Here is a 14,906-nt window from a genome sequence, read left to right as displayed (position 1 = left end):
TCCCGATGAGATCTCTCAATCATCATCTCCGCCACATGCCTCTACACCTTGACACAACCGCTGCTCCCATCAACCTTCACCACCTTGCACAGGCACGCATGCATCAAACTTCTCTGCATCGCATTGGTGCGTTGGGGGAAGTGACTTGTGCGGCCTAACACCTGTGGGTTAGCACGATGGGCTCAGAAATTACGCGCTGTACTATTACAAATCACTTTTTTTTCTTGATTGTAGGTTGACTTAATTTCAAAGAACAGTGCCAACAAAAAAAAGGAAACAAGAAATGCACTTATATTTGAACAAGTAAACAAGGTAGTTTCCATTGAGCAGTTTACTCTAGCCTGGGGTCAGCCAGTACGATGATCATCCAGATGGAAATGGGCGGGGTGGGGATGGAACCGAAGTTCCCTGGATTCTGCAGTACGAGGTTTTTCTCCACGTGCTCCAAGCTGGTGTGCACTAGCCCACTCTGCCACCGATCCCTTCCACATATGTTTATTGATTTTACTATGCACATAAAAGAGGGAGTGGGAGAAGCGTGAAGTATTTTGCTATAATTTATTTTCAATCTTTATTTTTCTTAATTTCTATTGTAAACAGAACCTACTTTGACCCGAGCATTCTAAAATACAGTTGTGTGTCATGTGCTTTTCATGACTATTTGTATAATTACAAAAGGTAGCAAGTAAAACATTTGTATATCAAAGCTGAACCCTGCATTATTATTGAAGATTGGCCCTTTTAGCAGTGCAATAATTTAATTTTAAAGGGATGTGCTAACACACATTAGGATTTGCTCAAAAAAAAACACATGACTGCTCCAAGCAAAATGTTGCTTCCATCACCATGCAAGCCTTTTAACCCCAATGCACAAGTTCTCAAACCTCTACCTAGGAACCCAGAGGCTTCGCATTCCCAAAGTTCTCAAATTTCCTCGGTCAATCCAGCCTTTGATGTTGCTGGCATCCCCAAAAACACCATAGTGGTTTTGACATTGGTGCTCAGAAGTTTTTTCCATAAAACAGATGAAAAATAAACCTAACGTGCAAAGACATAAAACGCATAAGTAGCACATCAAGAGCCAGAGTTATAATAAATCATTGCAGGTACATTCCGGTATTTAGAGAGAGAAATAAGTATTCTGGTTTAATAAGCAATACAAACTAAAACCAGAGGAGGATCCAATGCTTTAGAAGTGATTTAGGAATATGGCTACACTTGTCACATGCTTTTATGAAACTGAAACAGCATGCACACCAACATTAAATATATGCATTCATCACCACGTGCACGATGCAGCATTGGAAGCGTTCAAGCCAGAACTTGGCAGAGTTTGGGATAACTGGTGGTGAACTAAACCCTAAGGGGGCCTCAGACTCCAGCAATATGCCTCTAGTACCAACAAACCTCTGAATTACATGAAAAAAAAAAAAAGTAACACTTCTTGGGACAAGGATCATGTGATGGGCTAGTTGGTTATACATTACAAATTTAAAAGTAGCGCTAAAGACAAGGACAAGTAGAAGACACGGACAGGCGCCGACTCATAACTGATACTTAGTGAAGAGTAAAAGGAAGATAAAACAGAAGTGCAAGGACATATATATACAAAATGAAAAAGAAGACTAAACAAAATGAAAGAAAGCAACAATTATTTTTGACTTCAAAATTAGGAAATAAGAAAAAAGTATGGTAAAAATTAAAATCTTGGGACAGTTTTTTGTGTAGTCACCTACTTGTACTGGGCAATTGCAGAGCAAGGCAGTGAGCTTTCACAATGATAAAAACTTACATTATGCCTAGTAAAACGTTAATACTCACACCATGCAACCTTTGTGTTGTTAAATATCTATTAATGCACTGCATTCTGTTCAGAAGGCAGACTCAGCAATGCGAACATGCTTAAAAAAATTACAAGTTTCAGAACTGTTGGCGTAGAGCACTCCACCAGAAGGCACTCCACGAATCCATCGTCGCATGCTGCAATACAACACTAGTGGCTTGCTCTGGCCATAGCTTTCAGATTGTGAAGTTTCACTGAACCAAAGCAAGCAAAGATACAGCCAAAGGTAGTCTTGAGAGCAAGGAAGAATTTCGCTTTTGTATCTTACTGCCCTTGATAAGCACGAAACAAGAGTGAATTTCCCCATTGCTCTCAAAACCTCCTCAATGGGCCAGTGCCAACCAAGGTGGCACTGCCACATAGGAGCGAGCCCGCTCAGGCGAAGCGTGCCAGGAGACTCGACTTGTTTTAGAAAGACTACATAAATGACGAACACTAAGACTTTTCATTAAAAAAAATACAAAGCAAAAAAAAAAAAAAGGTGCGGACACGGTTGTTACAGATTAGATGCACCCTCCGCATCTTTGGAGGGTTCTTCGTCCTCGGGAAAGAACACCTTCTCGGCCATTTTGAGCATGGCCTTGTGTCTCGCAAAGACTCGCTGGGAGTTCAGTCTTGTCTCGGCCACTTTGTCCGCCAAGGACTGCCGAACCTTTTTCGCTTCGTCCTGGACTTGACGGATTTCAGCATCCAAGCCTGCCACCTGAGCAGAGATCGGACAGTGTAAAACACAGCATGCAAGGAGACAAACACGGCATGTCCCCCTAAAAAATTTACAGGGTTTGTTTTTTTTTCACCCGGGAAATAAACTGTGCATCGCCGAACACTCAGGCTTTGCCCAACTGTAGCGCTAGTGGCCCGAACGATTTAGTTGGCAGTCACCTCGTTTCTACTTGTTTTCTCTCTCTGTTACTGCTTCACAGCGCACAAGATCAGCAGCGTGAGTGTTCTTCCTGTGTATGCGTGAAATTACTTTTAATTTTAAGTGTGTCTGATCTTGTGCGCTGTGAAGCAGTATCATGAATCACCAACTCGCCCAAGCTGAAGTTCTGTCCAATTCTCTCTCTGTATTTCGGGTGCGCGGAGGAGATGTGGATTGGCTTCGCGACCGAAATAGTCATTCCGGAATGACCGGAGACATCGTGAACTTCGCGTGCAGAATTTCAAATAAACCTCTCGCCGTCAATATTGCTCTAAAAATTATTTTTTTCGCTCAAAATTTATTTTTTGACACGCAAGTCTCAACCAGATTGTTTAAAAAAAAAAAAAAAAAGTTTCTTTTCAGGGTTTTTTTAAGTGGAAAAAAAGGGCCCTTTCTTGGGAAATGACGGCGTTCATCCCCACATAGCTGCCATTTACCCACTGCCAATTTCAGAAAATTGCTTACAACCATTAAAAAAGATAGTTCTGGAGCTCTGGCGCCTGGGTCCGGACTGCTAGTGCCATATTTGGGCAAAGGCCGAAAACGGCAATATGTTTGTTTTTGTGGCGAAAAATATTCCGTAAATTATTTTTGAGGCGTCCCATGCACAAGCAGAGGGACACCGTGCAACAGAAACCTTTATGCTGTCCGATCACAGTCGTACCAAGGCAGCAAACATTAGGATGTGCACGAAACGAGACGCGGGTTTCTCCAGTGCAAACCGACACGAAGGGGCATTGCATTCATCCGATTTCGCCTAAAATTAGTAATATAGGATTTGGGGGCCCGCAGAAGAAGATGCCCAAATATGGCAAAGCAACCTGCACACTCGTGCGAATTTCGTAGGAAGAGTGAAAAATGCACCCTTTGCAGTTCACAACCAGAATGGAACATCCAAGAGCAAACTGCCGTATGTTGCATGGTGCCAAGTGCAAGCAGCCTTTGTTGCGCAGGATACAGCAGAGGTTTTCTCTTCGGCTCTCAACTTGACAAAGAGGAAACGTGTCACATATTGAGGAGGGAGGGGAGGCATGAGCGTTGCCTATTTTGGCACAAAAAGCAGAGCACATGGAACTCTTTTCCTGTTGGCCTAAAGACTGTGGGGACACTTTTTGTCCACGCCCACTTCCGTGACGTTACGCCACCTCCTGCCCATTATAACCTCCTTGTCGACTATAAAATGGCGGCCAGCTGGCAGTGCCAGACCTCGGAATCCTTGGAGCAGACCACCTCTTGGCGCTCGAGATGGAGCTCCTCGAGGCGCTGCTTCGCTTGGGCCAACTGCTCCTTCTTGAAACTGAGCTGGGACTGCATGGCCTGGTGCTTTAACGCTGTCTGGCCGTTCAGCTGGCTTTTCTTTTCGGCCACTGCCTCCCTCTCCTTCAGCAGGCGGTGGTATTTGTCCTCCGCACTCTTCCTGCGTTCAAAAGCACGGGCAAATCGGGGCAAGAACAGCTCCTTCCCGCCGCTGTCACTTTCTCAATAATTACAGTTACGGGCAGTGTTACCAAAGGTACGAGGACGAGATCATAACTCAAGCAGTTGGAGAGGGGACAACTTTCTCGGATTCTGCTATAATCGGGGACGACATTCTGTGGCAATGCAGTCAAAGGTATGGGAACACGTGTGCTCACGCGCCTCGAGCTGCACCCAAGGCTGCGCATGCGCACTCCTCCTCTTTTCGGAAAGCCCGTGGAACTTTCCCCTCGATAAAACAAAGCAGAGAATACAAAAGCGTAGACCTGCCTTTAACATGCTCCCCTAAAGAAAACAAAACAAAATTAATATTTGGTTAGTTATTACTGATATAGAATTATGCTTAAAGGCTTATTTACACATATGTGTTTAGCGTGTTGCGCAATCTCTCGCAACTGCTTACGACGAGGGCACACGAACACCATCTGTCAGGCAGCCCCGGAGCACGTCTAAAAAAGTCAAATTTGGGGGTTTTACGTGCCAAACCTAAAACGGGCATCTGGCACGCCCCAGCGAAGGACTGAGGATTAATTTCGACCACCTGGGGATCTTTTGACGTGCAACCGAAAGCTCGGTTACACGGCGCCTTCTCCGCAATAAGTTTCCGTCAGATTGCGGGCACCTCGGTCGGGATTCGAACCCGCCACCTGGGGATCCATAGGCCGGCGCTCTTGCCTCGGAGCCACCGAGGCGGCTCCGGAGCACGTCTAGTCCACAGACAAGGTTTTGCAGTTTTTGCGAGATCAAATCTATGCATTACATACGAGCAATGGTTGCCTCTAACATTGTCAGAATTATTTCGTGACCACGGTAAGTGAATGATGCATAAAAAAAATTAGATTGTACGAGCATGAGGGAAACATTTATTTAGCCACGAGATTACGGGGGGCAGTTGCGCTGCGGCAGGGCAGAAAATATATACTAGGCAAAATGGAAGCGCCAGTACGTCCTCTGGTCGCAGCTGGCTGGAAGCGAGTGCAGCACAATCAATATGTGAACCAACCTCAAAACAACACGGATAGAGAAGAGCACTTTTTAAGCAAGCTCCGGATGTTCCCAAGGACGTTACGAGTCTCACCGAACTCCGACGTTACGAGTCTCACCCACCTCCGACGTTACAAGTCGCAGCAAACTCGTCGCAAGACAACCGCCCAGGCCGCCACGGCGGTTTTAGGACACCAAGTGCGGTGCGACGGAGGGCTATAAAAAAAGACGGAGTACGGGACGGACCTGCGCGCAGATGCGTTGTCCTTGTCCTGCACCAATGACTCCAGACGCTGCGCAACGGCCAGGCTGGAGTGCAGCTGGGTCTTGAGTTTGGTCAAGGCCTCTCGCTCTCTCGGAGCCTTCTGCATCTTGCGGCGCAACTCCTCTACCCTGGTTTGCAGATGACAATGCTCCTCCTGCAGCTGAGACGCTGTCTCCGCTTCCTCAGCCAAGCACCATCGCTGCCGCTCTGGCGAATGGCAGATTCTGGCTTGGACGTCGTGCACTGCAGACCTCAGGTCGAGGACCTCCACCTCACTGCAGAGAATGCACAGGGTGTGGCAGACCGCGAGATCACAGACCCTTTTCGAAGTTCACTATGGCAACTTATGAGAATCCCAATCGTCACCGCGGGTAGGTGGCGCAAGCTACCGCCCGTTATAAAGGGTACAGTCGTTAGCATCCATCCATCCATCTATGTATGACATCTGCGCCAAACTAATGGCAGCCTTCTTGAGCCTGGTGAAGGAAGAAAGAAGATACTACCACAAGCCGAGGACATACGAGGCCTGAATGTTCAATATGTCATTGTGCTACACCACTCTCTTACCACAAAAAACTTGGCTCTAAAGGCTTTTGTTGGCAGATATTTAACCGAGGGACTTGTGGGTCGCCACTTTGTACTGGTCAATTCTTATGTTCACACCATTGAAACTGAAACAAATCGAAACAGGATTTTGAGGTGATCAAAGGAGCAATTCTCATATGCCACGATTTAAAACTTGACTAAAACAGAAGAGCAACTGAACGACTGCCATTTAGGTTGGTCACTTGCCTGCTTGCATGAATTTGTACAAAAGGTCATATCAAAGCGACATTCTCATGCAGTATTGGCACGGAAAGCCGCAAACATACACGAGAAAAATTGCCTCATTACGCGTCGCTGCAGGCCTCAGACATGGGCGAATGACCCTTCTTTGTTGTCACAACCCCTCAGCATTGAATTAAGATTATTATTATGTTTGTGCCGTGTTTACCCAACAGTTCATTTTTTTGAAAAATGCTTGAAAGGAGGCATTGTGAAGGTCCCTTAGGCACTGTATGTTGGTGGAAAATAGGAAATGGGACAATACGCCGAATAACTGAGGTAGCCAGAGCTCCGGTTGGAATGACTAGTGGGGAGACCTCAAGCAGGCTCCACTGCACTCATTAAACGCTTTAGAACGCGGAACGCCGGCGTCCGCCATTTGCCTTTCGCATTCGGACGCGTTCGACGAGTGTAGTGGAAACAAAGGCAGGCAGCTTTTGGGTCTAGCGGCTTAGCCACTAATCATGCGAACCAGAACTCGGCATTCTCGTGTCAGTACTCGTCAACTGAATAGATAGGAGCGACGAAAACAAACCTTTTCTTCAGCTGCTCGGTCACCTGGCATTTGGCACTTTTTAAGTTCTTGTAGTCGTTCATCACAACCGCCTGCTTCGGCTCCTTGGTCGCCAGCGCCTTGTTTTCGGCCGCGAGCTCCCCTTGCGCTGCCGCCAGCCTCTCCGGGTTGATGCCGGGATGCTGGGACAGCTGGTTGACCTTGGCCTTGACCGCGTCCAGCTGGGCTCTTTTGGCTTCGCGGTCAGTTTTCGCGGCGGCGAGGCCCACCTCGATGTCTGACCACATGTTCCACTGCCGACCCAGTCGCACCCAGAAGTTGCAGAGTATCGAGAGCAGCTTACGACTGCGCTTCGGCTCCGGGTCGCTGATGTCGGATAGGCCGAAGTCGGGGACGCCCAGCTTCGTAAAGACCACCTGCATCAGTTTGTTGAGGTGTAATGTTGGCACGAAGCTGCTCACGTGTGCCGGCACGAGGAATTGGGACATTTCGAAGGCGGTCTCGTTCAGGTCCGCCTCCTTGAAAACGCCGTAGAAGACTTTCGTCATAAATTCGCTCGTCGGGGCTTCGACTTCTCGTCGGGTCACCTTGTCGTTGAGCATTTCACTTAGCAAGGCTGCAAGGCGTTCGTGGCTATCCGCAGCTCGTGCCATTTTCGCGGTCATGACGTTTACGACGACGACACGACAATGACTGCCCGATGGCCCGATCTGCCAGATTGTCTTCGCGCGCGCAGCAAGATATCTTGGCTTGGATTGGATTACACGTTGAGTTTGTCTGCATGTAAAACCAAAACTGCTGCTTCTAAAGCTTGTAAGTTACATTTCTATAATGGCTACACCTTTCAGTATTTGGAACGAATATTTCTACCAAAATTGAAGGGTAAGCGCCTTGATGTTGGCTATAAACTCGCTCGGAAAAATATTATGACCTCCGCAAGTCATAACGTCACAGCATGGCAACGTTGGCCACCGATTCGAATAAGTACATAGGGCGTGGCCACTGATGTCACAGACGTTAGAATAAGTTATTTTGACATCCGTAACGTCACAGTGGTTTATATTTGTTTTGTTCTTTTTTTGACAAAAAAAAAAAACACAAAAAAAAACATGGCGTGCAACGTTGGTCGGGCGCTCGGCGACTCGGCTGACTCGGCGGTGTCCGCACTGGTGTGTGTTGTCGACGTGCAGCCTGTGCTCGTCGCGTTCCTGGCTTTCATTTTCGAATTTCGCCCTGTGCCGAGAAAAGAATTATGTGGCTCGGAGTTGGTTTTGGAGGAGATCGTTGCCCTCCCTACTCTCCAGGGTTAAAATAGAGAGTTTTAGTAGACCGTTTTCGGTTTCCCGCTCCGCTCTATGGAAAGCGGAGTCGCCATCGCGCATGCGCGACCCGCTCTGGGATTTGAGCGTGTAGCGTCAGTACGTTCCACTCTCAGTAAAGGTTCACTCAGTGTTGCCAGGTCTACTGATTTATCAGTAGATCTACTGATTTCGTTCCGGGTCTACTGATTCACTGAAAAACAAGAAAATCTACTGACTTTTTTTTTTAGTAAACATATTAAAAATTTATTATATGGCCCCTTCAGTTCCCAGTGCCGCCCATCAAAGGAAACTCATAATGTCCCAGAATTAAAAACGAAGCACTGGCTAGATGGCCCAGAAGCCCGTCCTATTCGAGTGACGTAGTCGTATATTCATCTATCTATTGACCCAGAGCAGGTTCGGCAGGTTCGACGGTGACATCTGGGCCAGAGCCATATATGGAGAGAGTTGGCTAGTCTATGATCTCGCCGTAACGTCCCTCTCCCGAGTGAGCCAATCAGCCCGCGGCGCAGAGCGAGAGGTGTTTGCGCATGCGCCTGAACTCTCGGCTGCTCCTATACAATCTACTAGAATAGCCAAGGTATATGTACATGGGTAGCGACGGTAGCGAAGCTTCGGCTAAAAAGCGGTTCAAAACAAATCGTGAGCGACATCGACCTGGAGGGTCACGTGAAGGATGCGATTGAAGCGCGACTAGGAGACGTGGGGACAAACATTATTAAAATAAATTAGTTTGTGACGAGAAGTATAATAATTGGTATTTTTAAACAAGCTAAATATAATTATTAGATAATATCAATCATATTTACGCGCTGCAAAATTCAAAACTGTCTTTGTTTTTGCTAATATTATGCATACTTCTTATTAGCGTCCTCTGTACGCCACTAGCAAAAAGGCCGACTAGCAATAGCGATATTTGCAGTTTTTTGTAGACCTCGTGGCGCGCGGAAAGGCAGTCTGCTGACGTCCGTCTGCTTGCTTGTGTTTGGGCCTCCACGTGCTCTTCGCTTTTAATCGTTTCAGCGGCAGTTAACACCGTTTCGGGAGTTTTGTTGTTTGCTCGGGCGTGATTAGCCCAGTTACCTGCGCGGGAACTCGGCTGTCGTGCGCTTGGATCTTGGACGCTACTGCGCCCAAGGGGCTCAACGTCTTTTGCGACGATGAGCACAGCGTGATACGCAAAGAAACGGTGCTCCGTGGAAATGTGTGAAAGCAACACCCGCACGGCTGGCATCTCGCTGCACCGGTTTCCCCTCGACTCTCGAAGGTGAGGCTTCGCTACTGTCAGTGACATGCCTGCTGTGTGATGTATGCCCCTTGTTCGGTCTCCCCTTAACTCTTGTTAGTTTCACCTAAAACTATTAGGGTTGTGTGGATGTGCACAAGAAACTATACCTGAAGGCGTAATATGTTATACTAGGAATGCTTTAAGTTCGAAATCACTCTGACTTCGCAGCGTTGTGTGCCGTCATTATAAAAGTGCCCACGATATTAAAATTTACCTGTACCGTCCTGGCTCTGAGGAGCCTAGTGTCGTGATCATCGGCGTGGTTATCAGTGGTACAACACAGATATATAATAGGGCATCTGTGCGTAAGACTCGTGTTTTTACTCTTCATGATGTACACAGAGCAGTGATGTCATGCATTTGTTAAGGTCCTTGCACTGATTTGGTTTGTGGACATTTTGGCTACATTTTCTTTTCGTAAGTATTCATGGCACCCTCATAGCACCATGCCTTATCTGCAGGCGCGAAGCCTGGGTTCGGTTCTGCAACAACCGAAGTCTACAGGGGAAGACTCCATGGCAGCTACGAGACAGGGTAGTTTGCTCCTTATATTTCAAGGAGTCAGCTCTCCTGCGCCCTGGACACCTCCGTCACAATGCGTTGCCAAATGTGCTTCCCACAAGAAGTAAGCAGACCAATAAACCTTCCGTGCACTTTGTGACTAAGCATGGTTAACCCGCTCTTAGAAAAATGGTTACCACATGGGGTTGAAATATTGCTTTTGTGGGCTCATAACATTTTTATATTATTTGCAGGGACGACACATGGCGACATTTCCAGCAAAAGCTCTCCAGGTTCAGCAGTTTTGCATGGTGAGCTTTTTCACTGAAACTAACAAAGTGGCAGCAACTGCCAGCACCACTGCATTACCTCATGGCCTTCGTGACTTGAGCATTTTGCAAAAGAACTAGGTGAGATTAGCTGGGAAAAGCTGGTTGAACATGGACAGAGGTACTGCTAGAAGTTCATTTCAGGCCCGTTTATAATGACATGTTTTACTTGAGGTGACATAATCAACGTCACAGAGCATCTTTTGCCTTGCCGACACCCAGTCTTCCATAATAAAGCTGCCCATGAAAGAAAATGATTTACATTTTGTGTTAAAATAGGCGAATTCACCATAAATTTGCAGAGGTGAGTGTGACACCCTCATTGAGCTACGCATGCTTCGGCAGTTCAGACTCACGGAGCTTCTGTAGTCACCCTGACGACCAGTCTTCCGAAATGAAACGTTCGTGGGAACAAGGTGATTTTCTTTGTCGTGTGTTAGAATAGACACATAGGAAGGAACTCAACTACTATTCCATGGCCAACTTCACGCTAAATTTGCAGAGAGGATTTCGCCAGCCTCATCGAGCTGCACATACTCCGGCCACTCAGACTGGTGGAGTTCCTGTAGTCACCCTGGCGACCAGTCGTCTGAATTAAACCTGACATAAAAGAAGGTGAATATACTTTTTATGCATTCAAATAGGGGAATAAGGGAGGACTTCCTCTTCTCCTTTGCTACGTTCACATTGAATTTGCAGAGCGGATTTCTGTGGCTTCATTGGACCACACATACTCGTGCACCTTACTAGAGAACAGTCGACTAGGGGCCAATAATAAGTGGTGGCCGAATATTGCTTGTGCTATCTTTTTTATTCCCTTTTCTTTGTGAGCTTGCTTTCTCAAGTGGTAGAAACAGCGCAACTTGACGTAAAACAGGAAGCAAGGAGTATACAGACAGGCGCAGTAAAAGTACACGAAGAAACACTGCTTCTCCCAGCTTAAATGAACGACCAACTCGTCCAACTTTCCACTCTGTTGAACTTGCTTTCTTACTCGCAGTTTTTACAAAAGCTTTTCTTTCTTTCTTTCCTTTTTTTTTGCGGTTGATCACAGCTACGCTCTACGTCAAGATGCTGCTCCTGCTCAAGAGTCCAGCGGGGACGTGGCTGACATGGAGATTTTGGTTTCTTCACCGTCGCCTAGAGACTCTCTCTCTGGCTGTGCTGCTGGACCTTCTCACAAATGTGAGTGCTTTCTATGACGCAAACTTTTTTCTTTTGCAGTTTTTTTTTGTGAAGTTATAAAAGATCAGGCCGCAAAAATAGAAAGCCAAGGCTCGAAAAACACTAGGGGATACTAAACTTTATCTTGAGAGCAGATGACGCAAGGGGTCGCATAACACCAGACCGACGAGCTGGCAGCTACAAATCGAAGTTTGTTCAAAGTTCACCACATTTTTGTTTCACGGTATTCTCATTGTCAAGCACACAAAAAAGACAAAAAAAAAAAGTTCCACACGCAGGTGTTAACACCGTCAAATCAAAAGAGCTGACCCGGTTTCACTGAATCATAAGTTTTCCCGCAAAACCTCACGTAAGACAGTGTTTTCTAAAGTTATCGAAAAGCTGCCGTGGTAATATGTGTGTGATGCTGAGCCTGTCATGGTCCCTTGTCTTATCTGCCAAACTTTAGTCGCCTGTTGTTGTGCGAGCGCTTCACTGTTACAATGCCATGGGCATAAGTAAGGTATGGTCAAGCTTTAAGAAAATGAATTTCACAGTTTGGATGCCTATTCTGACTTGCATGTTTCTGTGTGCGCCCTTGTCTTTTTGGACTATCAGGTCTCTGGCCAACATGAAGCGCCTAGTCAGACATAAAGATGTACTGTTGCTTTCCTAAACTTGAATTGCATGTGTAGTTTGTCAAACTCGCGGTTCTTGTTTAAAGACACTTCAGATCACTGAGGAATGTTCTTGAGCGTGAATAGATTACACACTTAATAAATTGATGGCGAATGCAAGTTTTTCTTGGAGACCTAATCTGGGTCATTTGCCAAATTGCAGCACCCTGCAAAAGCCGCAGCATCGGCAACAAGAAGGTGAACGCCTGAGAGCCAAGGTGCGACAGCTTCAAGAACGTAACAAGAGGCTGCAAAGAAGGCTGCAACGACAACGTCAGATGAGGACTGTTGCAGAGGTCGTTGAGAGTGTCCGCGTTCATGTGTCTCCTCGTGTCGCCGCACTCGTTGAAGTCCAGCTTAGAATGAGCAATGTGAGCCGGTTTGGCCAGAGATGGTGCAGCCACAACAAAGCCTTGGCTTTAGGCCTCTACTTTCATAGCCCCAAAGGCTATAAGTATTGCAGGCGACTGCTCAGGCTGCCATCAGTAAGGTCACTGCAGCTATGGCTTCAGCGTGTGCCACTAAAGATTGAATTTTACCCTGGCATTTTCGAGCTGATAAAGAGGCGGGCAGCTTCTTTTCCTCGAGCCGATCGGGCCTGCAGCATAGTCTTTGATGAAATGCACATCAAAAAAGAGCTTTCATACAACCCCTCGTCTGACAGGTTTGAAAGACTTAAAGAACATAGTGGACATCAAGGCAAAAAACTGGCGAATAAGGCTCTCATGTTCATGGCGAAAGGAGTCGGAACACCGTGGAAGCAGCCGCTTGGCTATTTTTTGCTCACAAAAGCACACCTTCAGATGTACTAAAAAATCTCTTTTTCCAGCCTGAAGCCGGTAGCTGTTGTATGCGATGAACGGTGCCAGAACGTGTTTCTTTTTCAAGCATCGTAACTTCCGAAAAGCCTTACGTGATCAGTGGCAAGGCACTTTTTTTTCCTTTTCGATGCTCCGCACCTTTTGAAGTGACTAAGAAACATGTTATTTAAATACGACTAAAAAGTTGGTGATTACATAGTGAAAAGTTTCTGCATCAAGGAAGCTTATGAAAAGGACCGTAAGCTTGAGATCGGTTATATGCCAAAGCTGAAGGAGAAGCATTTTAATTTGACCTTCTCGTCAAAGATGTCGGTGAAGCTAGCAGCTCAAGTGTTTAGTAATGACTGCGCAGCTGCAATGTATGCCCTTGTTACTTCTTAGCAATTGCCAGCCACAGCTGTTCACACAGGGAGATTCGTTGAAAGAATCGACCGTCTCTTTGACAGCCTAAATAGCTCGCAGAAATCTGCAAAGACGCCATATGCCTCTGAAATCTGTAACGGCTCTATCCATGAGGAGTTTCTGAAAGAGTGCATTCTGGTTTTTAAGAGCCTGCAAGCACTCGGATGTGGAAGGCAGCCGCACTGCATTCGTGGCTTCTGCCTAACACTTAGGTCTCTACTGCTGCTCAGCAATCACCTCGCGGTTAATTGCGGTTTTTCCCACCTTCTAAACCGCCATCTGAATCAGGACACCCTTGAAAACACCTGCTGTTATACGTTCAAAATCAGGTGCAAACACGAACTCCACTTTCCGTCAATTTCAGGCTGCGTTCAGGCACCTTTTGATTAGCAACCTATTCAAGCTGTCAAAAAATCAAACTGTGCTGATGACATGTCTTTCCTTGCTACGTTCCCAGCAGGCCTTTTGGCACCTTCTCCTCGTCTTGCCTTAGGAAACACAGTTTTTCTTACTACGGCAGACGATTCGCCTTCAAACTACCCTTTGGCAATAGAAGAGAACAACATGGTTTATTTTGCTGGGTGGCTGGCATCGAAATTCCTCAAGGTTCATTCCTGTGTAGGAACATCCCAGAAATATGAGTTGAGGACAGAAAATGCGTGTTTCTCTAAGGGAAATCAAGTGCTCTTGTATTTGAGTGTGAAAGGAACTGCCGACTCCCGCTTTGGAATCCTCTCAGTTCCTTCTGCTTCTTTCATATTATTTGTTGAAGCTTGTGAGGAAGTCTTCGAGACATGTATCAACAACCTAATTTCAAAGGAGAACGTAGGGCGGACTCTTTGTGTCCTTTTTAACCAGAAGATTTCAAAGTCTCTGACTGTATGTGACGAAAGTGTTTATGATAATTTGTTTTCTCTGATTGCCAGAGTCATTCTGCACTGGTTCGCGCGGGAAAAAAATGCTGACTATTTGATACAGTAGCAAAGTGTAAAGCTAGGCAGCAAGTGCGCAGACTACGTATGTGAGACCACCCAGAGTACTTTTTAAAGCAGTGCAGGCATGTTCTATTCAAGCCTTTCATTTTCTTCGGTTTCTTGAGTAGTAATGTAGTCTTTTGACTTATTCACATATATAGAGTTTAAAGCTGTAAAGCAAAACTGGCTTATGAAGTGCAGCATACCACAGGGCTCCAAGAGGGTTTACTCCACTTGGCTTCCTTGACCTGCACCAAACAATCGCTGCGTTGCACTGTAGCAGCACCAGCAGATGCGAGTTAAGATATTTTCAGCATTATGGTACCTTGCCCAAGGAATGTGTAGAAAAGTGTAGCTTTTCTGTGTATTACAGTGGTAGCCTCAGTTGTCGTCGGAACACTGTGGAACCTCCGAGTTATTAGTGGCTGCCTATCAACTGTCAATGTCCTCACAACATCCAGCCGATTGTACAATGTCTTATGTTATAACAGTGTGCCTTATGTACTGATCTACCAATTTTCTTCGACCATGACCTTTTGAAAATAGTTGATACCGATTGTATAATTCTAGTGAGTAATCTGAGTGAATGATTGTAAGTG

At 46.2% G+C, this 14,906-nt stretch overlaps 1 protein-coding gene across 1 annotated transcript; it reads right to left on the bottom strand.

Annotated features, from left to right (window-relative positions):
- Window positions 1–544: 544 nt before the first annotated feature.
- On the bottom strand, window positions 545–7,575 carry LOC115312868 (kinetochore protein Nuf2). The gene is made up of 4 exons (XM_040213745.3): window positions 6,851–7,575; window positions 5,468–5,765; window positions 3,972–4,178; window positions 545–2,546 (listed from the first exon to the last, which is right to left on the bottom strand). Exons 1-4 carry the CDS (start codon window positions 7,492–7,494, stop codon window positions 2,340–2,342), a joined length of 1,356 nt encoding a protein of 451 aa, XP_040069679.1. The 5' UTR covers window positions 7,495–7,575; the 3' UTR covers window positions 545–2,339.
- Window positions 7,576–14,906: the final 7,331 nt, after the last annotated feature.

The sequence above is a fragment of the Ixodes scapularis genome, unplaced genomic scaffold (genome assembly GCF_016920785.2).
Source record: "Ixodes scapularis isolate PalLabHiFi unplaced genomic scaffold, ASM1692078v2 PGA_scaffold2__306_contigs__length_199485367, whole genome shotgun sequence".
Classification (NCBI taxonomy): domain Eukaryota; kingdom Metazoa; phylum Arthropoda; class Arachnida; order Ixodida; family Ixodidae; genus Ixodes; species Ixodes scapularis.
The sequence above is the reverse complement of the archived record's forward strand: the minus strand, read 5'-3'. Positions and strand labels throughout refer to the sequence as shown.